Source organism: Bubalus kerabau, chromosome X, assembly GCF_029407905.1.
Source record: "Bubalus kerabau isolate K-KA32 ecotype Philippines breed swamp buffalo chromosome X, PCC_UOA_SB_1v2, whole genome shotgun sequence".
Taxonomy (NCBI): Eukaryota; Metazoa; Chordata; class Mammalia; order Artiodactyla; family Bovidae; genus Bubalus; species Bubalus kerabau.
The window spans coordinates 153,040,000-153,067,336 of record NC_073647.1 but is presented as its reverse complement, the minus strand read 5'-3'; the positions used below and the strand labels follow the sequence as shown (position 1 = coordinate 153,067,336).

General features: G+C 41.7%; 1 protein-coding gene across 3 annotated transcripts in view; it reads left to right on the top strand.

Moving 5' to 3' along the window:
* Positions 1–27,337, top strand: part of PIR (pirin) — a 97,763-nt gene that overhangs the window by 41,466 nt on the left and 28,960 nt on the right. For all 3 annotated transcript variants that reach the window (XM_055563174.1, XM_055563173.1, XM_055563175.1), the window contains exon 6: positions 20,449–20,533. In XM_055563174.1, the coding sequence (XP_055419149.1) occupies positions 20,449–20,533 (85 nt within the window). The remainder of the gene's footprint in view (positions 1–20,448; positions 20,534–27,337) is intronic.

Sequence of the window (27,337 nt, the reverse complement as noted above, 5' to 3'; positions counted from 1 at the left end):
TGCCCTGGCAGGCCTCTGGCTTCACTTTGCAGTTGAAAAAGTTGCCCTTCATTGTGTTTCTGTGACCCATTAGTACGTTGCCAAGCATTTGGGCAGCACCCTTCTCAGCTGTGCATCCAGGGTTTCCTTCTCTTCAGCTCTATAGAGAGATCTTTACAGGTACACGGCAGAGCACATGGAGGGTCTAAGAGAGCTGAATTGGTGCAGAGGAGAGGCCCTTCACTCCATTTCCCAAACAGTTTTCATTCTGTGTTTTCAGGACTCCAGGGATGGGCCTTCTGGGGATCCTGAGGCCAATGGTAAATTTCCCTCTCTCTGTTTCAAGCAAAGCACAAGGCTTTGCCCAGTCACGTGTATTGGAATTGTCTTTAAGGTTTCTCCTACCAAAAAAGTGGAGCTATCTGAAGCTGAAAAGAGAAGTTAGACAACTGATTTAATAGATAATCAAAGCTAGCAACATCATGAATCCTTAGTGTTTACAACTGCTTCTCATTTACAGAAAATATAATGCAGTTTTAATGTCAGAGCTGGTTCCATTTACAGGCAGAAGGACATTTTAAAGCACTTCCAAGCAGCAGACCGCCTGGTCTTGCAATCCCAACCAAGAATTAGAGACCAGAAGTAATGTTTTAACTTAGTGAAATAATATCTTGGTAGCTGCTGGCCTCTTTTTCCCTTTGTCAAGTAAAATCTCTGAAGTGAATTACATTCTCCTAAATAAGTGATCAATCTTTATTATGAGAACATTTGAATAAAGGAGTCTTGAAAGCCTGGGCAGCATTCGTTTGGACTCTGAGAGGCAGTGTGGTGCGATGGTTAGTGGCATGGACTCTGGAGACATAGACGACCTGGATTAGAATCCCCACCATGAACCAGCTGTGTGGTTTATGGCAAACTGCTGAACTTCTCTGTGCTCCATTGTTCTCATCTGTAACACATGGTTGCTGTGAGGATTAAGTGATTTTTTAATACTCAAAAATTTAATACTGAAAAGTTTAAAAGTGAGTTTTAATACTCAAAGTGTCAAAATGGCATCAGACGTGTTGTAAGCACCACGTAAAAGGTAGCTGTTTTATTATTAGTTTGATTACTTTGTGTTAACTTGGGCAGAAGCTTGGCTGAGGTTTCTGTGTGTGGTCTATGCTAAAAGGACTTGCTGGGATTTGGGAAAAGTCTTTAACCTGCTCTGAGGAAAAGACACTAGCATGAATCCTTGTACACACGGAAGGCTCTTGACCATTTCATTCTGGGTCTCATAAGAAATGTCGTTTTGCACACTTGAAGCCTTAGTATCTGCTTACAAAGGAATGATTGGATCTTTAAAAGCCTAGATCTACCATAAAAACAAACTGAAGGTTGTTTTGCATCAGGAAGATAATTTTAAGTTAAATCATGAGATGAGGCTGAGAACATACCTTTCAAGAGACTGATATGCTTATAACCAACCAAGAGTCACCAACAGTTCCCTTCCCAACAACTTAAATATCTAGAAAATGGAATTAGTGACCATTTCAGTGCTTCTCCAGTTTTAATATTCACCTGGGTTTCTCAGGGCTCTTGTTAAAATGCAGATTCTGATTCAGCAGAGCTGGGTGATGCCTGAGAATCTCCATTTCTAACTGGCTCCCAGGTGATGCTGATGCTGTGATCTGGGGACCATGGTTTGTAACATGTGTGACACCCCCTGAGATCCAAGACACAGGAGTTTACTTATCAAAAGGGACAGTTTGGTTAGGTGCCTATAGAAGATATTATGGTCCAGCTCTGTGGCTTTTGGCAAATCTTTTAACCTTTCTGGACTTCAGTTCCCACAGCCACAGAAGCCATGAGGGAGTCTGTTGCAGAATGCTGGAAGCTTTTGCAAGCAGTACGACTGACCTTGTCATAATCCCAAAGGTGGATGTGTCCCTGTTCTCCCAGTTATATGTGTCTGAGCATTTCCTCAGCTCTTGAGAAGCCATGGCCAATTTTGAGGAAGATTCTGCCAGGAGAGCATCATCTAAAGTGAAGGCTGAAAGGGGGAAAAGATAAAAATGGGATACTTTGAATAGTTTCTGTCGCTTCTGGAAGGTCAAAAATCACATGTTCATTTCATGAGAGTATGAAATTCTCCAAACTCCATTCCATCTGTATCAGGCAGCCAATCAGGAATATTTATTGCCAGTTCTCTCTGGAACGTGATTCTTTCCCCAACAAATGCCTCTTCTTGCCTCCTGCTGTTTAAAATTCTGTTGTGTCAGAAGCAAATGTTAAGGAGGCCTCAGCCCCACCAGGGTCAGAAAAAGGCGATCTGGAGCCAGGCTACTGAGTTCAAGGCCAGTTCCACCACTGACTGCCTTTAGTGAAGTCATGTAAGCTTGCTGGGTCTCCGTTTTCTCATCTGTAAAATGGAGATCGTTATAATGACTCAGAGGGTCCTTGGGAGGATTAACTTGGTTAATACGGGTAAAAAACTTAAACCAATCCCTGGTGTAGAGTAAGGCCTCTAGAAGTGGTTGCTGCTTTTACTTCTTTGCAGAAGTTTTGTGTAGCATTCACGTGGCCTACAGACATAACAAGAAGAAGCTTCCTTCTGATGAGCAGACTGTATATTCATGTATTGGATAACCAGACCTTTTAAAAATTCACTTTCCAAAAGAATTTGCCAAACATCTCATGTAATTTGCTCAAATCTTATTTACCACTGTGCCCCCAGCACCTGAAACAGGGCCTGATACATACAAGGCAATCAGTAAATATTTGCCGGGTGCAGAAGTGAAATTAAAATGTAAATGAACACTGGATTGCGAGAAACAAGGGTAAAGTAGTAAGATCGACAATGTAGGGATTAAGAATGACTGCAGTAAGCTTAATTCAAGCTAACTAAAAAAGTTGAGAGAACAATACAATTAGCTAAATTCTAGTTTCCAATGAAATAAACTATTTAAGGAGTTCGGAAGCAGGGAAGTAAAAACCAGATTGATTTTTTTCCCTTTAAATATGAATTTTGGGCTGTTCTGCAAGACAAAGATTGTTTCCTGCAGGTTTCTTAAATTCAAGCAGTGATAATGATCAATGAGCAGAGGTTTGGAGGTTCATGGTTCCCTTTGGGGGTCCACAGACAGGTGTTTCATTGCCTGCAGTAACATCTCTCCTGTGTGTTTCAGGGCATGGCTTGACATGGAGTTGTGATGTACTTACTGGCTTTCAGTGCGTCCCTGTGGGCTCTCTGCCTTCTGGGCCCCAGTTTAGCCCTGGCTGGCACGGGGAGACCCCATGTCCCTTGGGCCAAAAAACAGCCTGCTCACTAATTAGCCCATGTTATGGGCTGGCACGTGATCTGTAACCAAGCCTGTGATTGTCACCTCTGATTCGAAGAGCTGAGGGTGTCCCCAGGCTGTGGCAGTCCGCTGGTGACCACACATGCCTTTTCCTAGACCAGAACTAGAGAGAAACCGTTGCCCACCATACTACTTGCCAGCTTTTGTTTTCATCTGGGAAACTCCAAGGGCACGAAGTTATTTGCAACACTTTATCATCAATCTAGAATTTCACCAGTCTCCCCTTTACCTTAATTTGATTAAAAAATATGTAGTTTATGTAGCTTTCGAGGAAATAACTTTATAGCTTGTCCAAATGTCAGTGGGTTTTGGGCAATAACACTGGGCAGTAGACTTAGAACATTTTTACATTGTTTCCATTTAGCTCTTTCAGGGGAAATGTGAATTTTTAAAAACTGGATTGGCAGTGTGAAATAGATCTTGCCAACTTCAGAGTTGGCACCAGATTCTCGGCTCGCCTCCCCCCTAGCCTTTGTGAGCTACCTTCTGTTCCCTTGGTGATGAGGGGAAAGCTGACCCCCTCCCACGGGAGGCCTCTCTTTCCCAAGCCCAGAACAACTTCTCAAGGCAGCATTTAAAAATCAATAAATCTTGTAAGCAGGTAGCACAGGAATTCTTCTTTTTTTCTTTGAAGTATTCCAGCAAGTTCATGACAAAGAAGACTGGCTAATCTCCCAGTAGGGGAGGTTGCAAGTGGGGCGGTGGGTTTTTGACAAAGGGATCTGGGTAACAGGGTCCAGCTGGCTCGAGAGCAAACAGGGAAAACAACACTTGCTCAGAAAGGACTCCTCTCTTCCAAAGGCCTCTCTGTTAATTGCTTTTATTTCTAAATAAGCAGAGCACTCTGTGATAGACTTAAAAACTGGACATTAAAAAAAAATTCCCTTTGGGTTGGAGGGAGATTAAGGATGAATCTGAGACTTTTCTCAGTATGTCTTTTTATTTTTAATTTTGAAAGATGTAAATATTTACATATGTAAAACAAGTTAAACCAGAAGGAAAAAAAACCCCAAACCTTAAAACCAAGCAGAAACAAATGAAGAACCTAAAAATTTGTGTAAAGATCTCAGACCACACAGAGAAAATACTTATTTTAAGGGCTTTTAAACACAGTTTTCTGGGTGTACAGTTTGAGTGGGGTATACTCTAAAGGCAAAAACATAAAAAGTTTTAAGCTTCATTTTGTATTTGTATTGTTAATGTTGGCATTACAATTTTAAAATGGTCCTGTACATATTAAGAAATAAAACAAATGAGTAAGTTTGTTAACATTTTTAGGAATTAGGATTTTTCAGTATAAGAAAAATAGGTACAAATATAAAAGAGCTTATAAAAAAACTGTGTTATTCAATGTTATATTAAATACTAAATATTTTTTAATGGATGGCCATTATCTCTAAGAGGCAATTTATGGAAACCTAATATAATTTGATCATTGTAGGCGTTTAAGATTTTTAATGATGCGGTTTTGTCTTACTTTCTGACAACAGTTTCCTTTTCCTCTGGGTTTTATTTCCATTGCTTTTTCTTTTATGGTCCATGTTTAATTAGACGCTATGAGGAATGGTTTTTTAAAAAGTTCTTCCTAACAAATTCACAAGCACCTAAATAAATTCAGGCTGAATTTTCATTTTCAGATTTTAAATAAATATTTTAATGAGTGAGTGTGGGGAGAGTAATGAGTGAGTGTGGGGGGAGAGGAAAGGAAATACCACACCAGGCAGAGAGCCTCCTGGTCTCCCTTTGACACAGGACGAGGGGGAAACAGCAGTTCAGGGAAAAGTTTCTGTCAAGTGTGAAGCCCCATAGAAATGTGGAGAGAAGTTTACCATTTCCATCTGCTCACTAGTCATCATCGAGGTCCAACCCAGGTCCTCTCTACTTTAGTGAAGCCTTCTTAGCTGCCATAGGTCTATGCAGCCATCGTGTCTTCATCATTCAGGGGATTTGGGGACTGACTGTTATCATTTAATTCCCAGGCCCCATTTCTTTATGAGTTCTGTTCATTCAGTCATCAGACGCCTGCTGTTTGTACAGTACACAGTGCCCTGGAGCTACGATGTGAATAAGATACAGCGGGTCCTCAAATAAGGTCACTGTCTAGCTGGGGGGAGAAACGGGCCAGCATCAGAAGTCGCATGTGGTACAAGAAATGCTAAAACAGCAATGTGTACAACTTCCATGGTAGTCTGGAGGACAGATAAGTAATTTTGCTTGTGTGGATGGAGAGAGAAAAGGAAAGAAAGAAAAGCGAGAGGGCAGGGGTCCTGTCTTGTAATGGCTTATAGAAAAGACTTGGATGCTAGGGGTGCGCTGGTTTTGGGGGGAATCTTGATGGGAGGCTGGATAGGCAACCAGAAGCAGCCAGATCCTGGTGGAGTTGCAACAGGGCAAGAGGAGACTATGTGAGACATTGGAAGAAAGGAAACGCAAACCCAAGACCCGGATTTTACCTTAGGTTGACCTCGGTTGTATATATATTCCTGCATCCCTCTCTCCCAGGGCTTTTCAGTAGCGTAGTTTGAGGGTAAGGTCGGGTGGGGCGCTGTGTGCAGCCCTGTCTCATCTCACATTTCACAAAGCCCTTCATTCTGTAGGACCCGCCCCATCACTGGCTCAGTAGCCCAAGCAGATGACCAGCCTTGTTGCACAGACAGGTGCCAGTCTTGGTTCTGATTGAGTGTTGAAACCAGGCTCGGTCAGGTCTGTTATTCTTGTTAAGTAAATAGGAAGACACCAGAGAACTTGTCCTGAGTTGGCAGCCGTAGTTGGCATTTCACTTGCAGTTAGGAATGTTCAAATAAACAGTGGTCAGGATCTGTTCACATCAGCTCTACAGAAGGCTGCTCTTGCCTAGGGCAGCCCATTCACCCCAGAAATACCATTCTTGGTGCACACGAAGGGTGCCAGATGTTCTTATGCCTTTAAGATGTCCCTGCCAACCTAGTCACTTAGCGAGAACATTCCAGTGGTGTCAACAAGCTCTCTTCTGCCAATAAATGAATTATGAATAAGTGTACTTTTAAGCCAAAAGTTATTTCTTGAACCATCCATACATTGTTGGCCATTACTAATGAGGGTTACAAATTAGTAAGGGTTTTAGACTAAGGGTATAATGGAAGCTCTAAAAAGCAAGGTATCACCTTCAGTAAAGGTGAGCAGACACTTTCCCTGTCATTAGAATAATTTCTCTGGCAGTCAAGGCTTGTCCTTTTGGGATATAAGAAGTCTTTTCCCAGAACACAGTACAGAGTTTTTCTAACCACAGTGAAGGAAAACAGGACAGCTTCAGAGGTTCTTGCCTATTGCATTAAAAACTGAGTTCTTGTGGATCTAAATGAAGTGGATATTGGTATTTTAAAAACTGGTACTGGCATATATAAAGCTACACCATTGAGAGCTACAAACACCATACTTTATTTTGACCAAAGCACAAATCCTTGGGACCATGTGGCTTTTGAACAGTTTGAGCAAAGTCACACTAAAATGTGATGAGTAAATTTAGTGTCAGGTAGAATTATGATTACTTGAAGCTTCATTAAGAATTCTCCTGTGGTCAGATATAGGTACTCCCTGAGAAATAAGAATTAAAAGTGTTCAGCTTTAATGGGCTCTAAATCATGGATGGGGATGACTCTGTAAAAGAGGAGCATGTGTGGTCTTCAAGCCAGAGGGAATCCTCTCCATCATTCATTGCAGACCATGGGCTATTGCACATACTCTTAATAAAACAAGATAAGGAAACGGTCAGATCCCACCATTCCTGGAAGGACTCCTGTTGGTCATTGGGAGATTAGGAGCATTTTTCAGGAAGGTATTTATGCCACCATAGTTCAGTGTGGTACTGAGGGCCATCTTTGTGTAAGACCCTGTGAAGATGTAAGGGAAAAGAGGAAAAATATCAGGGAGCTGGAAGGGCACGGGGGAAGGACAGACATATTCACTGCTAACATGAGTATACTGTGCTGGGTCACCAGGCTAGTACACATGGCGGGTTTAGGGGAAGGCAGAACAGATGGGAGACTCGGCCCAGTCTGGAAGGGACAGAAACAGCAGGCCTGAATCTTGGAGCCAACTGGCCTGGCAAAGAAGGATGGAAAGAATCTAGACAGTACGAAGGAGATAGCGGGAGTGAAAGTAATGCTGTTCACACGTGTCAGTGGCCAGTGGAATAACAATGCTTTGAGGAGGCCTTCAAAACTTATGCCCATTGTTTTATGCATGAAAATGGTTAATCATTTTTATCATGTGAAGCTTTTCTTGTAACATGGTAATTTCTCTCTCTCTTTTTAACTTGTCTTTAACTATGAATGTATCAAAGATGTTTCACCGGGCATAATTGCTCTTCTGCCCGCTCTGCCTTTTCTCTCCCTCTCTGCATGATCAAAACCAAAACAGTGCAAAATTTCAAAGATACAGTACATTCACATCACTGTCTGTAGGAGCCATCCACGTGGAGACTGGAGGGGTTCCATTTGGAACACAGCATGGATTGAGTAAGCTCCAGGTTCAATAAAGAATAAAATAATGTTAATTTCCTTCTTTTTCATAAAACTGTAAGCCGCTCATGAAGCCCCCTTGCTCTCTTTGCTTCCATGTAGATGATTATTTTTTAACAAGGAAGGAAACCATGATGGCCCCAAATTTTCTTTCCTGGTCCAACTATGAATAGCAATTGGAAAAATTTAAATGCTTCATTTGGAAGGAAACCATTTTGAAACCCAGAACAAGGCCCTTCTTTCCCACCACCTTCAGACCCCTGCCTCTGGCCAGTTTTCCTCACATGCCTGGCTGTGGCTGCCCAGCTTATCAGGAGTCAGTACCCATCTACATCTTTGTCTTGGAGACTTTGAGTGTCTCTGAGTAACTGTGGACACTTGGCTTGTGGATTTTCCCAGCATCAGGTACTGATTTAAGGCCATCTGTTACTGATTAGTCCAAAAGAAGTTTTGAGTGAGAGTTCCTGGTGACTGTGATTAAATGTTTTCATAGGTTTTAACTGACAAGAGTCCATCAACCAGACAAAAGCAGCAGAGAGGACTTAGAATTGGGCAGAAGTCAGATGTAGGGAGTTGAGGTGCAGGAGAAGACCAGAAGATCAACCTCCTTCCCATCCCAACTCGGAATGAATTGCAAGGTAGACTCGGAGAAGTCAGCTGGGTGGAGGTCCAAATAGCATCTTTGTGCATGTGTGTGTGCTCAGTCGCTTCAGTCGTGTCCAACTTTTTGCGACCCCATGGACTGTAGCCTGCCAGGCTCCACTGTCCATGGGATTATCCAGGCAAGAATACTGAAGTGGGTTGCCATGCCCTCCTCCACGGAATCTTTCTGACCCAGAGATTGAACCTGGATCTCCTGCATTGCAGGCGGATTCTTTACCACTGAGCCACCAGGGAAACCCAATACCATCTTTATTACTGGAGAAGAGCAAGTGACCTGTGTCTGAGACCTTGGGGACTTCCTACTACTTCCCTACTTTGTTATATGTGTCTAGGCAGAGCTGGACAGTCATAGACATCCTTTTCAGAGGCAGACTTATTATCTCATGGCAGAAGGAGAGATAGAGGAAAGAAAAAAGGAAAAGCCCAGAAGGGTGTGAGCTGAGCATGTGTACTTCCTCAAGTTACCCTCATCAAGAGGGTACCATTCTTCCCCCTCCCCTCCACCCCCAAGGATGAGTAAGGAGGGCAAAGAGCAGCTGGCAGTTGCCTCCTGGGGACATCAGGGAAGGGTCTGGAGGCTCCCACCAAATTCCCCAGTGTTTCATTCTGTTAGCCTATTGGATTTGACACTTAGCAATGAGTGCCCCCCTCAGGGAAGGAGAGGAGAAATTTATCAGCCTGGACCTCCTCCCACCAAAACGAACTTCTGCGTCTGGGATAAGCTGGGCTAACCAGAAAATTTTGAAATGGGCACAGAGAGCCTTTCTTAACATCAAGGTATATCACATATTCTAGGCTGCACCTTGACTCCCTATCTTATTTCCCTGTCAAAAATATATGCAGCCAGGTTGAGTGGTGTATAAGAAGCCCGAGTGGTAGCATAAGAAATATCTAGATGTTAAAATATCCCAAATTTGAACAGATCCCATCATCAAATCTCTAAGAAGAAAGTCAGATTCTGATCTAAAACTCCTTGCCTTTATAAACCAAATCAAAAGAAATTATAATTAAAAATTCCATTCTAAATAAAATCCCAAAGGCGTTTCACCCAATTTAAATTCTGCTCTGCTTTGGTAGAACATGGATTTTCTTTTTCTTTATAAGCACAGTAGCCCAGGTTGCCCTCCTGGACTTGATGTGGCTCCATCAGGACTGCTAAACTTAAATTCATTCTATCCAGTTCTCATTTTGTCTTAAAAAATATCCCTAAAACAATAGGACACACATTTACTGTAATACCAGGCCTGGTTCCATGAGACCTTGTTGCACAAGCAAATCTCCAAGCTCTAGAGCAGTTACATCTGCAGAAAACTGATGTGTGTGATCAGGCCAGAGCATCAACATAGTTGGGAGAATGAAGCCATGTATCCATAGTCTTCCATTTGAGGTTGGTGGCAACTCTGGACAGCAGCTCTTAAGAACATCCTCCAGCCAACTGTTGAAGTCAGAGAAGAATATGAAAAGGTAATCCTCTAACCAATGCATAGAAAAATGTCTTTCCTAATAATCTACCACTTTACACTCTATAAGTTGACAAAAATCAGGAAGTTGGGTATTATCAAGTGCTGGCAAGGATAGGAAGAAACAGAAACTCATGTATGGTAGGTGAGTGTAACTATTCCTTGTGGAAGAATGTTAATTATTTGACTGAGAGCCACTGGGGTGATGGGGTTGGACCAGGGAATGATGGAGCAAAAATACAAAATAAGAGGGGTTTTCATGGCTTTGTGTGATCATGTGCCATGACCACTTGCGTTACATGTGCCCACAGTGTGGGTGTGGGGGTGTGTGTGATGGGGAGAGAGAGAAGGAGAGATGGATTGATTTGTGTCCAGCAACAGCTTTCAACTTGTTTAGTGTAGGTGATCTCCTGTGCGGGTGATTTAGGGATTCTAGGATGTCCTCACTCATGCCAAAACGTCTCGGCTACATTATCTGGACTGTACCATTAGAGAGTCAATCCTTTGACAGTATGATAGGCTGAAAAGAGCATGGACTATGGGGTCAAGCAAACTTGGGTCTGCCTTTCAGTTCCACTGTTTGATACCCCTGTGATCTTAGGAAAATTTGCTTTTGCACCTTCATTTCCTCATCTGCCAAATAGGGACATTAAGATGTAGTCGTTGGATTATCTGCATGGTATATAATGTGCCTAACCACAGAAAGAGTAATTCATAAATATTTGTTCCCCTTTCCCTTATCTGTCTCAATTTCTGTTCTCACATTCCCTTTTTATCATTAGGCTTTATGGACAGCAAATCTCTAGACCTTCTTGGGATGAGAAATGAAAATGGCTGACATCTTTTTCAGGCTTAAAGGGCACTATATTCAAAGTCAGAGCTGTCCAATAAAAATATAATGGAAGGCACATGTCATGTAAAATTTTCAGTAGACGCACTCAAAAAGGAAAAATAAGCAGCTGAAGTTAATTTTGGCAATATACTTTAGTCCATTACCTAAAATATTGTCCTTTCAATATACTGCTGAGTCACTTCAGTCGTGTCCGACTCTGTGCGACCCCATAGACTCCACAATCCCTGAGATTCTCCAGGCAAGAACACTGGACTGGGTTGCCATTTCCTTCTCTAATGCATGAAAATGAAAAGTGAAAGTGAAGTCGCTCAGTCGTGTCTGACTCTTAGCGACCCCATGGACTGCAGCCTACCAGGCTCCTCCATCCATGGGATTTTCCAGGCAAGAGTACTGGAGTGGGGTGCCATTGCCTTCTCCGTGTCCTTTCAATATATAACTAATATAAAATTATAATGAGATTTTTGTTGTGCTAAGTCTTTGAAATCCCAGTTTGTCTTTTTTTTTTTAACACAGCACACCTTGATTCATGATCACCACATTTCCTGTGCTCAGTAGCCACATGTGGGTGGTGGCAGCGTTGCTCAGTGAGGCTCTGAGTATTTTATATGTATTAGTTATTTTTCCTCCTAATTTTACCTGGGTTCTCTGGAAAACAGAGCCTAAGGCAGGTCTCATGTGCAGACCCAGGGCGGTGGGAGTGAGGGAGACAGGAAGCAAAACAGATGCTTGGTGACACAGGAGGCCTGTTCAGAAAACTGTAGCTCAGAACTTTCTAATGAAGGAAGAAAGAGGAAGCATTGTTCCGTCATCTTACATCTTTCATCCCTCTTTGGCCAAAGTCTGCCCCAGGGATGCTAATTCCCTGCCCTTCCAGACTGTCCCCAGGCCCTTCCACGCACCCCATCCAGCAGCTTGGATCCTCATTCCAGTCTAGGTGTGGAGGTCTGTCAGGCCAGACTCTGTAGCTACTGTATTCCCCACCCCGTGGGGGCGATGGAAGCCATTCAGAACTTGACAGTCAACCAGGAGGGGCTGAGGTAGCTGGAGGTGTCAACACTGGCAGCAGCCATGGCACCCAGGGCCATCTCCGTAAGTGGCCAAGGCCTCAGAAGCCAGTGAAGCTGAGGGCCTCTGAGGAGAGACATAAAATGTGTCCAGTCAAATTCTCCTAACAGGCTGATGAGAGAAGGACCCAGGGCATCATGAGATGGTCAACTTGCCCAGGGTTACGCATCTAGGGAGTGACAGAACTGGCCTTCTAACTGGATGTCTGGCTCCCAACCTTGTGCTCTTAACCACAGACTTACATAGATCCTTAGCAATTCAGCACAACCCAACAGAAATCAGATTTTCTCCTGAGAGTGGGTTTCTTTTCCATGGGAACTTTAAAGATAGAGAGTGCGTAAGAGGAGAGATAGATGTTAAAGAGGGAATTCTTGACCCATCCCTCATCTTGCTAAGGAGCTAACCACCTCCTCCTCACCCAGGAATTATGAACAGTCCCCTGCCCTGGATGGGGGATAAGTACTGACCCCTTCCCTAGGTCTCTGGCCCTTCAGCAGCCTTGTCAACTCTTCAGGTTTTCAGAACTATTGCTGAATAGTAGGGAACTTCCTCTCTCCTTGTTTCTGGGTAGACGGGAGGCCCTATTTGATCCTTTGGAGCCTTTGAAGACTTTCTTCATTCAGATGGGTTGGTGTAGTAAGTTTGGGAGTTGATCAAGGAAGAGACAGGTTCCTGAAAGGTTATTGTGAGGTATTAAGATGTGAATGAAGTTCTTAGGGCAGCATGAGTCTAGAATTCCTGACAATATGAAATGCTTTTCAGAACCAGGCAAGACCTACTCTTCCTGGGGTTTCTGGCTCTTGGGTTTGAGTCATAATGTCTGGCAGCAATAGATACGATACAGCAGCTGTCCACCCCTGTCATGTTGTAGATGAGGATGCAGTAACTCAACTGGGCAAAAGTCATACGGCTCGAGGTGGAAGGAAACTAGACCCAAACTCAGGTCTGCCCCATTTTATTTGCACAGTAGGTCTGCCTTTATCACACCCTTCAGCCCTTGTACATAAACTTGCTGAGTGTGTCTCTCTCCACTTTGGGAATGTCTTAGCTCATTTTCATGGAGGAAAGCTTCAGAATGAGCCTCCGTCTTCCATCTCCACCAGAAGGGTATCTTCAGGCACTTGCCTTCAGATACTGCTATTATGTCAGAACATCTTGCAAGCGATTATGTGGGAGAAGCCCTGTGCCATAATTAATTCCCCCCTAGACCTACAATCAAAGCTTCATGTCCACACTGTGGTCTGTCTGCAGAGCTCTATGAGATCGTATGTTTGCCAGATAGTTTCCCATGTCGATGTACTTTCTCAGAAGAACTCTTAAAGCCTCTTAGTAAATACAAAGTGTAACTAATAGAGACTAAAAGCTTTATAAAGCTCTGTCAGGGATATTCTAGCATCAATTAATAGATTTGCTGACTTAGCCTTGAAAAACATTACCCATGGATGGGAGATAAGCAATAGGAAGTTTCCCTGTTGGCATATTTAGGGGCCATTTGTGATTTTATTGTTCTGTAGCCTTTGTAGGATTATGGATGGATTATTCATCTAAGAGATGGGCATTTGTTCTTTCTCTGTTTTTTATTTTCCAAAAAATTTTAGAATGTCTGTAACCCAATTTTGTGCAAAGATGCTGACTCAAAGAGTGAAGAAATCAAAGACTGCTTTCACAATGAACACGTCTCTGATTAAATTTTGGGACCTTGAGTCCTGTCAGTATCTTTATTCCCTTCCTCTTTAGCTCTTCTCTCCTCATGACCCCTCCCCCAAACACAAGGTAAGAAGGGGAGGGACTCTACTGTTCCTACTGATGAAAATGCTTCTTGAAAAAGGATGCTCTTGAGACTAGACTGTAGAATAACTTGGCTATATCCACAAAGGCTGCTCAGCTGGACAGCTTGATGGTCGAGATTTTCTGTAATCCTGTATTATTGATAAAAGTTAAAAATGTGGTTTGACCCTCTCTAACTATCACCCTATACAGAGTCATTGGCATTTTGCCCACGAGTTCCTTGTCTTCTCTTTGGGTAACACTTCATGTATATGTCAAAATGTAATTAAGGGTTTTAATGCTCCCCACAATACCTTTGGCACTAAGGATAGGAACTAATCTCTCCCACTCCTTATCAGAATTCTTTAAAATAATGAAGAATTCTGAAATCAGAGTGCTTTGGATTGGAGACAGAAGACTTACCCTTTGGTTGAAGAGCATCAGCCAGTTCTCAACAACAAGAGTTGGAATTTGGCTTTAAAGAATGGGTGAATCTACTTTTCATTTCCTCAAAGCATGCTATCTCCTGATGAAAGAGGAAGGCATGGTTCTCCCACAGGGGCCGTGGATCTGTCAGTGAGTTTCTTGAGTTGTACGGAGGTGTAAGTGGTGGAGAGAACAGATCTGTGCTGGTGGGTTCTCTCCCTAGTGCAAAGCCCTGTGAGAGCAGGAGTGTCGTGGCAGGAAGATGAGATGGGGAAGCCTGATGGGGGATGGGCTAGATGATGCCCAGAACTCCTGTGGAGTAGACCATCCTCTCTTAGTTGAAGTCTCTGAGCTAGTCCACCAATAAAGTTTTTTCCACTGAGGCTCTTTTTTTTGGTGACTGGCAGGAAGAGAACCTGCCTGAAATAGACCAAGTGTATGTGCAAACTTGGTGATAAAGAAGATGGTCATCTGTTGGGGAAAAGAGAAGAATAAGTCAACAGGGACAACTGATTAAGCATTCATAGAAAGAAACCAGTTTGGCTTCTGATCTCACACCTCACAGGAAAATAAATGTGACATAGATCAAAGAATTAAATATTTAAAAAATTTTGAACTGGAAAGATACAGGCAAACATTTCATGTGACCTTTGCATGGGGAAGACTTTCTGAGTTTAAAAGCATTGCAAGGAAAAGATTGGTAGAGCCGACCCATGTCAGAAATGCCATAAAAAAGCCAAAAACAAACTGGGTGACTTTTACAACTAACAGTCTTAAGGGTAAATAGCCTTCATTTATTTTTTAAAAAACTCTCAGATAAATTGATAAGAGAAGCAACAAACTTCCTTGACCCCATACCCTGCAACTCTCTTTTTTCAGAGATTTCCAGGTTTTTTTCCCTTTTCTTTTTATTTTCCAGCAATTAATCCTTCCCTTCTATTTTTGAAGAAGAATGTATTGGGGAAAAAATTTAAATGTGCAACAATAGGGAATTTGTTGGAATGAGTTAACTTTCTAACAATAGGAGATTAGATGAATGGGGGGGAAAGCCAATATTTAGAGCACATAATGAGTTAGAAAATTGCCCTGTGGTATAGTGTAATTACAGAGACCAGAAAAACCAACAACTAGCAGTAGACAAGGGTGAAGTTGCTCAGTCATGGCCGACTCTGCAATCCCATGGACCGTCGCCTACAATGGACATAGGCTCCTCCGTCCATGGAATTTTCTAGACGAGTACTGGAGTGGGTTGCCATTTCCTTCTCCAGAGGATCTTCCCAACCCAGGGATCGAACCCAGTTCTCCCACATTGCAGGCAGACACTTTATCGTCTGAGCCACCAGGGAAGCAGTAGACAAGTTTGGGGAAATTGCTATTCAGTCACATTACCGTGGTGACCACCTCCCTTTTGGCCACATTGCATTTGGCCATAAACTTGTAGATATAGCAAGAGCCGTATTGAAATGTCTAGACCTTTAGACCCACAATTTCACTGAGAAAGGACAAAAATAGAAATGTGGTCAAAAATTTACGTGCAAAGGTATCCATCAAAAGTTAGCCATGATGCCAAAAAAACAAATGCTGAACATTAGGGTGATGATCCAACATGAGAGTGAGGGTCCAGGAATAGGTATATATACACTGCTTCTTTCTTTTATAAAATACTGAAAATTTGCACGTGTTACCCTAGAGTAATTTGCATAAGCAGCATCTAGTAAGATTGAGAATTCAAGTGCTTTTCCTAAAAAAAAAAAATCACTCCATCATCAAAGGTTTGAAAATAGTTCTCAAAAAGATGTGAAAACACTTATTGCAGCTCTGACATGTGACAAACTGCTGCCCCTTGGCTTTAGGGAAGGCCAGCATGGCAGTAGAATGAGTAGCATGCAGGGATAGATGGGAGGTAGTTATTTGTGGAAGGAGCAGCGGCAACATGAATGATATTTCATCTTCTTTTCATCTTATCTTCATTTCATTTCATCTCACTTATACATAGCAAGCAACATAGCAGGCACCTTTCTTTTCCTTGGGAAGACATACTAAGCCACATGGCTTCCATGTGGAAGTAATTTCATCTCCTAATTAAGATCACATTTATGAATAAAAGCAGAGGAAGGAAACCAGCTTAACACGGGTATCATACCGAAAGCCAGGGGAAGCGGGAGGTCTTTGAAGGCTGGAAAATGAAGGTGGTTGAGTTTCTGAAGGAAGTGGTTTTGTAGAGCGTGCTTTGTCTTGGTTGTTTTGTGGTCATTATTGGAGTGGTGTCTTAGGCTCGTTTAGGGTTTAATTCCGACGTATTTATAGAGAAAGAGAGACAAGGCTTGTCTGGATTTGGTAGCACCCCTGTTGTTAGTGGTTAGCCAGAATTTACCCTTAACATCTCATAAAGAGTTCTGTTACTTCACTTCTAGAAGCTTTGCCTTCATGATATTTGAACTGTAAGATTTTAAGCTATTGGGCTTTTAAAATACAGACGGAAACCTTTAAAGATAAGTTTCCCAAATGCTTTAAAGACAATTAAATAATGAAAAGAAAGGCGAAAGAGGAACCATGTGGAATTTTAGTACCTGTGCAGGCAGTGTTAATCAGGACCAAAAGAGAGCAAAAGGACGACGACAATAATTCTCTGATGGAATTTAGGTGCGTTAGTTTGGTTCATGCTGAAACAGATTTATGGAGAAATGTTTTATTTTAGGTTGCCTTGAACCAGTTTATTTTAATCCTATGGAAATAGATAGATTGAGGGCAAAAAAAAAAAAAGAATGATTTGTGTAAATAAATTTTCATTCGATTTTGAGGATCTATTAATAGTTTAATACTGCATTTGAAAATAAACAAAACAGAACACAAGAGTATGCTGAATGGCAATATTTCTGTGTGGTTGCAAATCAGCAGTGTGTGTGATGGAAAAATTAAGTCCAGATGTGCTCAAAGTGTATTGGAGGCTGGTGTTACCATCCTTGAGTTAAATGAAGAGAAATTATATTTGGTATTTCAACAGAGCTACCATAGAAGATCAAAATTTTAAAAAGCAAAACCTACCTGCTTTTCAAAAACTCTGTGCGTGTGTGTATATATATTCATCCATATATATATATGCATACACAGATTCATAGGAACAGCTTTCAAATTGAGTTTTATCTCAGTATGGATTAATTTAAATAGAATAGGGTACATACAGGTTTTGGGTAGTTGATTATTCAAGATGTGTTATGTTGAAACTGTCAATGATCTGATTTTCAGTACAAAGAGACTAGAATCAGAATCCTGTTTTAAGCTATAGATGTTGTTAAAAAAAAAAAAAAACCTTCAAAATGAATTTAAAACTTCCCTGTAGCCCTTTTCATACTGTGAGGTTGTAGGATATATTTGTGGCTTTTTTAATGGCTCTCATTGGTTGTTTTTTGTAAGTTTGTAAATTAATACATAAGTACAGAATTCTGTGTCTATGTGTGCATACGCATATCTGTGTCCTTGCAGTATTAGGGGGAGAGGGGCTGCTATTTGGAGAGGCAGTATGGATTAGGTTGAGAAGCTAGAGGCAGGAAGAAGAGAAGAGCTAACCAGGAGGGCAAAGTTGATGGCTGGGGTTTGGGGCAAGAACAGCACGAGTTAACCAGTGGCATCCACACAGTCCCCACAGCCCGAGTGGCTCTCCCTCGCCCCAGCCACCTTCTCACTTCTCTACAGCTCTAGTCTGAGAAATCAGAACAGAATTAAAAAAAATTAAAAAGTGGGGGAAAAAACATTAACTTTCTGATTCAGAATTTCAGAACCAGAAATACATTTCAACATCAGTGAAGTCTCATCAGATTTTCGGATGGAGTGAACTAAGCCCAGAAGAAGATAAAGGCCTTGCTAGTCACCAGGAAAAGCAATACCAGCATCAAAGCCTCCTGGATGACTTCTATGCATACATTTTGGGAGACTTCTAGTAAAAGTTAAACCAAGAGCCTCTTTGTGATTCGCATCTTTGCTGTTGCCAGGGATACTGCCTTGGCCAGAAGGCAGAGATCAGAAAAGATGTTTGAACCAAACAGAGATTCTTTTTTCTGAAAGAGAGTAAAATATTGCCTTGGAAGAGGAGTCATCTGATACTAAGTGAAGTTTTCCCTTGATCTTTTTAGGAGTAATTTTAGAAGTTTTCATTAGGCAAAACCAGATCCTTTCCAGATGGTGCCTTACACACCTCATGATGCTAGAGGATCAGATCTGTGTCCCGTGGGTGCTGCCCTTGTTTCATGTGTATTCCAAGCTCCTCAGATTGATTGGGAATCTTTGGCCTCAGGTCACCCTTGATGTCACAGGTCTTTCTTCTTTCATTTATGTTCCCACAGGGGAATTCGCCTTTCCAGTCTTTGAAGCTGTATGGATGCAGCTTGACCTCCTAAGCCACGTAAAAGCACCTACCAGACCACTTGAAGCCCAAAGCTTCAATTCATGGGACTTTTCAGGGAATAATCTTCTGATAGCATTATTTACAATTCTCTATTCCAAAACTTAATGACCAGACATATACTTGGGCCATACCTGTCTTGAATCACCTGTCTTGAAGAGAGGCATTTTGCTACATGTTGGTAAAGATATTGATGAATATACTATGTATACTATAAATAAATTTATTATTATACATGAGATTTTTCATAATGAAACATCATTTGGTGAATGTTATTGAACACCTACTATGTGACAGGCCCTGTGCATTGGCTCCAGGTGAAAAGGGCAGATATATGGCCATGTCCTCGTGCAGTTGACATAGTGCAAAATGATGCCCTTATTAAGGATGGTAAAGGGCTCTGGATTCTATCTTGTGGTCTATTTACACATCTGTGTTTCTATTGAGTGTAAGTATTTGTTAAAAAATACAACACATACACAGAAAAGTACACAAATCATGTGTACGACTCAGACGATTTTCACCGAGTGAACTCATCCATGAAACCAAGAGACCAAATACTGCCAGGCTCCAGAAGCCCCCTTTTAAACCTCATTCAGTTACTAACCATCCCAGGGTAACCACTTCTCTGATTTCTGATACCATAGACTAGTTTTCCCTTGTTTTGAACTTTATAGAAAAGGAAGCATATGTTTTATATATTTATTTATTTGGCTGTGCCAAGTCTTAGTTGCTACATGTGGGATCTTTAGTTGCAGGATGTGGGCTCTTGTTCCCCGACCTGGGACCGAACCCGGGCTCCCTGCATGGGGAGCTGGAGTCTTAGCCACTGGACTGCAAGGGAAGTCCCCAGAAGCATATTTTATATGATCTGTATCTGTTTTGTTTGTTCAGTACTATGTTTGCAAGATTCATCTGAGTTGTTGCATATAGTTGGGTTCATTCATTCTCCTTGCTGTGTCATAGTCTCTTGTATATTGCAATTTACGTATCTTTTCTCTCATTAAAGACATTGGGAATATTTCCAGCTTGGGCTATCACCGACATTGTCAGTGTCAAGATTTGAGTACCTGTCTTTCAGTGAACATTTCTGTTGGGGATACACCTGTTGAGTTGGAATGCTGCGATTATTTATACATCCATCTGTAGTACATACTGCCAAGCAGTTTTCTCAAGTGTTTATATCAAGTAATAGTCCTACCAGCAATGTATAAAAGTTCCAATTACTCCACATCCTTGCCAAATTTGGCATTATGTACTTTTTCATCTTTGTGTGTTTTTTAACTTAAAAAAATGAGAACAGAACCACTGGGACTTTGTGACAAACAATGAAACATCATAAAGTTTATGGCAACAGTGATAATCCCTTGGATTTGGGGCTGTGTCAGTGATTCAGAATGGCAGTATATTGAATTACAAACTGCTGAACTGTTGATGGAATCAAAGCCACTGTTTATAATGAGAAATCCTGCAAAGGTTGGCCTTTCTTACATTTTGAGTTGTGGCTTTTTTAGACCAGCAATGTTGGACTACCTTTTAATGCAAGAGAGCCAAATTAGAATAAATATTTACAGGCTGTGCTCTTTGAATTTCAAAATGGACATAGCTTTACTGAGACCTGGAAAAGAAACATACATTTGATATGCGTTAGCCTACCTATATTCAGGAGAAGACAAGAAGTGAGAAGGTTGGAGAAGCTGTCGGCCATTGAACTATTGACATCAGATCATATTTGAGAAATGGCTGTAGGGAGACAGGTGTCATGCTAGAATAGCTTGTCAACAATATTGTCAAGCTAGGAGGGTGAACTTTTAGACTGAGACCCTCAGGAGGTGGGTATACTGGTAGCCCATCATACCCACTTTAATAGCATCTCCCAAGAAGGAGTTGTAAATATAATGGATCCAGGCCCTAGGCCCATGACAGTAGGGACCAGCTCAGGTAAAGATGAACCTTATTCTTGGAAAGATGCTGATGATTTCCTTTTTCTTTTCAGTCAAAGATTTACACTTACACACCAACCTTATATTTGGACTTTAAATTGGACCAAGGAGCGAAGCATGTGCAATCTCTTCCTAAAGGTATGATGGATTCTGGGGTTTAGTTATCATTTCAGGGTGAAAAAACCATAAGGGCCGCTTTCTCTGGAATGGGTTTGTTTCTGAACCTCAACACAAAGTTCTATGAACCTGTGTATGTTTAATTATGTTTAAATGAGTGAAGAGTGCTTGAGCTTTTCAAGTTAAGAAAATCAGGAGGAATTCATAGAATGTTAGGGCCAATCCACTGGGGCCACCCCTCATTTCGCTGGTGTGAACACTGAGGCCCAACAGATTCATTACTTGCTCAAGGCCATGTAAGGACTTGCTGGACACGGCAGGACGTTTACCCAGGTCTCCTGACTTCCCAGCCACTTTTGACTCACAATTCCTGGAGGCAATCCAACCTGTGTTACTTATGAACAAGTGCATTCTTGATTGAGATACAGCTTCTGTTATGGAGGATTTACTTATAAGTCACCATTTAAATCCAAAGAGCAATTAGAAAACTCCCAAGTATTTAAAGCCAGTTTTATTTTTTAAAGGGGCCATCCCTGAAGTCATTAGTACAGTATTAACCTTGGACCCATTGTTCTCTTTTTTGGTTTTTTCCATTCTGGCTACTTTTAAGTTCAGAAAGGTTTTTTACATGAATGCAATTAAACATGTGCCTACCTTCATACTTACTTTTTATATCAGTAAGTGTGACAGCACATGTGCTTTAAGTTTTAATGCTGTGGGTTTCTTCTTTTATTTTTTGAGTTTGCTTCCCTCACAACCCTTTCCCCCTCCTCTCATCTACCCATAGCAGTATCATCTCTGTATCCTAGATTGGGAGTAGTTCAGAGATAATCCTTGAATAAGATCGTGCAGTATTTTTCTCAACACTTACTTCTGTACACATGTATGTACATGTATGTGTATACAATGGAGAAGGCAATGGCACCCCACTCCAGTACTCTTGCCTGGAAAATCCCATGGATGGAGGAGCCTGGAAGGCTGCAGTCCATGATGTCGCTGAGGGTCGGACATGACTGAGCGACTTCACTTTCACTTTTCACTTTCCTGCATTGGAGAAGGAAATGGCAACCCACTCCAGTGTTCTTGCCTGGAGAATCCCAGGGACCGGGGAGCCTGGTAGGCTTCCGTCTATGGGGTCGCACAGAGTCGGACATGACTGAAGCGACTTAGCAGCAGCAGCAGCAGCAAATGTATACAAATATAGGGTTTTGTCCTTGTTTCACTAAAATGAAATCATAAATAAATTTTTGCATCTTGCTTTTGTGACCGAACCTCATGGAAATTCCTCAGGATCTGTTCCTTTGGCTTTGAACCCATTCTATGCCATGGGTTGACTACAATGCATTTAGCTCTTCCCTCTCAGCAGGTGCTCCCCTTGTTTCTAGCACTTGGCTACTGCACACTGGTCTGCAGTGAACATCCTTGTACACATGTACTTCCTTAGGGGGGTTGTTTTGTTACAGTAGGTTTCCAGGGATGATCACAAGGCCTATGCATGTTTAATTTTAAAAGTCTGGCAGATTGCAACCCAGAAAGGCAGTCCTGTGTTCCAACAGCAGTATATGAGACAGCCGTTTCTCCATGACCCTACCAATACTTAATGTGTGTGAAAGTGTTAGTCGCTCAGTCATGTCCAACTCTTTGCGACCCCATAGACTGTAGCCCACCAGGCTCCTCTGTCCAGGGTTGTCCAGGTAAGAATACTAGAGTGGGTTGCCATTTCCTCCTCCAGGGGATCTTCCTGACTCAGAAATCGAACCTGGGTCTTCTGCATTGCAAGTGTATTGTTTATCATTTGAGCCATCAAGGAAGCCCCCGTGGTTCATGTTAATTTTGACTCTGTACTTCACCACTACTCTATATATTGCCTCATAAGAGAATATGTATCTGTCCGTTTACAAAGCCATACCTCTAGATTATTTTGTCATTATGGATTTTAAACAGAGTTGTTTCAAAGACGTTTTGTGACTCATACAAGAACAAGTAGCTTAGAAATGCATGTTTATCATTGGGTCACTGTAAACTCACTTTAAACGAGTCTGTTACAAACCTAGTTAGGACGCAGACAAACGTGTCTTTTGCAGTATGTCACTTTCAGTTACAGTGTGTTCTCCACTTGCCCCCCATATACACTCATCCATGCTTTCATTGTGTTAGCTGACAAATCTAAAGTTTGAGGCTTCCCTGTCCAACTCCAGGCAAACAATTTAGGTATTATAAAGCAGCACTTCTTATTTAATAGTTCTGGCTGCCTGTAACCCAACATAAAAGTGAAAGTGAAAGTCATTCATTTGTGTCTGACTCTTTGCGACCCCATGGACTATACAGTCCATGGAATTCTCCAGGCCAGAATGCTGGAGTGGGTAGCCTTTCCCTTCTCTAGGGGATCTTCCCAACCTAGAGATTGAACCCAGATCTCCTGCATTGCAGGCAAACTCTTTAATCCAACATATTGGTTAGTAAAATTATACTGTATAAATTTTAATATCAAATCATTCAACTCAGGGTCACCTTCTGTCTTTTTAAACCACCTTCCTGGATCAAATTCCATTATAAAATCCAAGGACTGTCTAAATTTATTTGAGAGCTGTGTTTCATCAAATATTCCTTGAAATTGTAGCCCATTGGCTACAATGGGTCTCATCATGTTTTGGGTCCTCATCATGTTTTGTTTATAATATTTTGATTGTTTTGTTGCTGCTGCTGCTAAGTCACTTCAGTCATGTCCGACTCTGTGCAACCCCACAGACGGCAGCCCACCAGGCTCCCTCATCCCTGGGATTTTCCAGGCAAGAGTACTGGAGTGGGTTGCCATTTCCTTCTCCAATGCATGAAAGTGAAAAGTGAAAGTGAAGTCGCTCAGTCGTGTCCGACTCTTAGCGACCCCATGGACTGCAGCCTACCAGGCTCCTCCATCCATGGGATTTGCCAGGCAAGAGTACTGGAGTGGGGTGCCATTGCCTTCTCTGGATTGTTTTGTTACTCATGCTAAAGGGATTTGACGTGGATGTCTGGGTTATGTTTGGCTTTTGTCATAAGCTTTGCACTCTCACTAATTTAACGTTGATTTTGTTGTTCCGTTACCAAACTAAAGGCTAGAAATAGGGCATGCACTGCTGCCATCCCGTTTCCGACACCAGGAAAATGCTTATGTCCTGAGGGACATCCAGTTAAGGGAGACTGGTAACATTTTGCATGAGTCAGATGAGGTTTTATCTGAATTCCTTCCCACAAATAGTATTGGAATCAATTTTTACCATCTCTTTACTTCCTTTGGGCAAGGCACGTTTCTGTAGAGTTGTGCTAATCTTGCAGAAAACAGATGTTTCATGCAGTGATGATTTGGAAGGCAGTTGATATCAGGAATTGAGCTAGATGGTGCATCTCTTACAAAGAATCCAATTTGTCGAATCTCTGACAGTACCAGATTCTTCTCACATTAGCCACACATTTTTCATGTTAGTTCTTGGCTAAAATAATAATAAGTAGTTATCTTTTTTGTTTTGGTTTTTTTTTTTTTTGCAGTGACTTTTACCATCTCTTGCAAAGCAGTGTGATTTCCCTTGCTATAAACTGATGTCCAGATAACACTGTTTGTTATCATTCATTGAGAAGGTCATAAGTCTATATTTCTGGAAAAATATCAGTCTTTTCCAAGAATCTTGTGCCTTCTGATCCTCCTGTCCCCTTTGTCTTCTCACTGACTGTATCACAGTTGGGCCCTCAGTACCCACTCTGTTTATTTTTTCCATCTTCCTTCACAGTATCCCTGCTACTAGATGTTTAAAAGCATGATCTGCAATGTTAAAACTGGAGGATTGTTATGTTACAGAAAAACTTCATTTCGTAAGCTCTCTTTGCTTCCCTCAACTTTTAGCTTTTCTTTAGAGTATATGTGATTCTTCAGATTGGAAATGCAATGGGCTTCTTCCTTTGGTAGTGCTAGCTCTTAGTGGACCCGAGGGGGCTCTCTGATGGCTTTTGTCTCAAACCCTTAGATATTCTTTTGTGGAATCTTTGGAAATGAATTGGAAGGATTGGTCCTAATAGCTTAAGGACAAAAATCACTTTTTCTTCGCTGGCCAACCCTCCACCACCTCTTTTGCTCTACTGGCGTGGTGACACTCAGAAGGGACATCTTGGTTGTTGTTCATCTCTTTATGAGTCACCATTTCTACTGCAGTCAGGACTATACGCAGGAATGTGCACAAGCACAGGTACGATAGATGCTTCCCCTAGTAGTCCTAGCTTCGGAAGCATCCTGGGAAACTGCTCTGGCAAATCAAACAAAGGTCTTGGCGGTAAGGAACGAGAAATCAATCTGGGGTGCCATCAGGTCTATCCTTGGTGCATCTCCACCCCGCCTCAGTGGTAGAACCGGGAGGGATGAATAAGGCACCTATGTTGGTAAGGGACAGACTAAATCTGACCAAGGAAGGAAAGCTTCGGTGGAGAGTCTGTCTACACCCCCATCTAGAGCAGGGAAGGACACTTCTGGTGGAAAAAAGCCACAGCTGTGAATGCTGCTTTTTTCTCTTTTACAGATTGGAGCTAGCAGTTCCAGAACCACTTCTTTAAAATGTATTTAAAAAACTGGAACAAGTTTGATTCCCAGAATTTAAAAAGACACTCCAGATCTTCTTCTGTGATACTGAATGGCCACAGTATCCTTTGGAAGATGGAGAATGCTGACCTGTTGAAGGATCTCAATTATTACTGTTTTACAACTAGACCAGGCTTCCCTCATAGCTCAGCTGGTGGAGAGTCTGCCTGCAATGCAGGAGACCCGGGTTCAATCCCTGGGTTGGGAAGATCCCCTGGAGAAGGAAATGGCAGCCCACTCCAGTATTCTTGCCTGGAGAATCCCATAGACAGAGGAACCTGTCAGGCTACAGTCTATGGAGTCACAAAGAATCGGACACAACTGAGCAACTAAACACATATATACATAAGTCAACAAAATTTCTTAAGAGAACATACAGCTTATCCTATTATTCTGTAATAGCAGAATAATGGCTGCACAAAGATGTCCACATCCTAGTCTTGGAACCTTTGACTGTGTTACCTTACATGATACAGGGGGTTACAGCTCTGGTTAAATTAAGGATCTTGAGATGGGAGATTAGCCTAGGTAATCCAGGTGGGCTGATGGAATCATAAGGGTCTGTATAAATAAAAGAGGAAGATGGGAGTCAGAGTGAGAGAAAGATGTGACTATCGAAGCAGAAACAACAAAAACTGGTTAGAACCTACTAGGCCTAAGATGGTGGAAGACTTGACTTCCACTAGACCTTGAGCTTCATTACACGCTCATTATAATACATCAGCATATGCTAACTGACACACCCACAGGTGCCATGACAGTTCAGAGGCTAACCATAAAAGGCCAAAAAGTGGGTGGTGGCCCAATCCTGGAAATCCCTACCCTTTCCCCAAAATAGCTTGAATCATCCTCCCACTCATTAGTGTATGAAGTTACCCAGCCCATAAAAACTAACCACGCCTTACCCCAGGGCCTCTCTCACCTTCTGGAAGGACCCACAGTCTGTCAAGGAGTGTGTATCTCCCTGAATAAATCTGCTTTCACTCTGCTTCAGCTCCCCCTTGAATTCCTTCTTGCTGGAAGATCTGGGATGTGACCATTCTCTCACACCCTCTTCTCCTGCAAGAAAATCATATTCTCTGGGTATAGAAAATTGACTGGAAGCAACTAGTTAGGGGCTGTTTCTCTCACCTATATGATTTTATCTGCAAAAGAGAAGAAAGAAACGAAATAAATATGTCAATGTATACGTTCCTTGTTTCATCCTTCGTGCTCTTCTGAACTAAAAAAATTAAAGCATTGAAAATAAAAATGCATCTCTAAAGTTGAGAGGGAAAGGGATTAACAAACAATGCTGTCATGACGAGGACCCATCAAAGAAATCCAAACTGAGGGGCATTCTACAAAATAACAAGTCTGAGAGTAGCATTGAAACATACATTACCATATGTAAAACAGATAGCCAGTGGGAATTTGCTGTATGACACAAGGAGCTCAAATCCAGTGCTTTGTGACAACCTAGAGGGGTGGGATGGGGTGGGAGGTGGGAGGGAGGTTCAAGAGGGAGGGGACATATGTATACCTATGGCTGGTTCATGGTGATGTTTGGCAGAAACCATCGCAATATTGTAAAGCAATTATCCTCCAATTAAAAATAAATAAAAAAATTAAAAAACAAAATAATAAGTCTGTACTTTTAATGAAGAAAAAGGCTGAAGAACCATTTCAGATGAAAGGAGATTATAAGTGACAACTAAATGCCACACGTGAACCTGAATTCCATCCTGGTCTAAACATGTATTTTTCTTTTTGCCCTAAAGCGCATTACTGACACAACTGGCTCAATTTAAATGTCTGCACATAGCTTATAGTATTACATTAATGGTCATAATTTTTTCATTTATATTGTATCAATGTCATCATTTTTATAAGTGCACTCAGGTTATATTGGAAAATACTCTTGTTTTTAGGAAATACTTGCTGAAAATTCCTTCAAAGTAAAAGGGTATCATGTCTCCAAGTTTACTCTCAAGTACTTCAGAAAAAAAAAAAAAGAATGATGTGTATTTCTAGAGAGATTGATAAAGCATATGTGATACCAGGTTAGCTTTTAGAGAATCTGGGTGAGTGGTGTATGGTAAATCTCTACTATTTTGGTAGCTTTTCTGTGTCTGAAATTATTTCAAAGTAATAGTGAAGTGAAAGTCACTCAGTCGTGTCCAACTCTGCGATCCCATGGACTGTACAGTCCATGGAATTCTCCAGGCCAGAATACTGGAGTG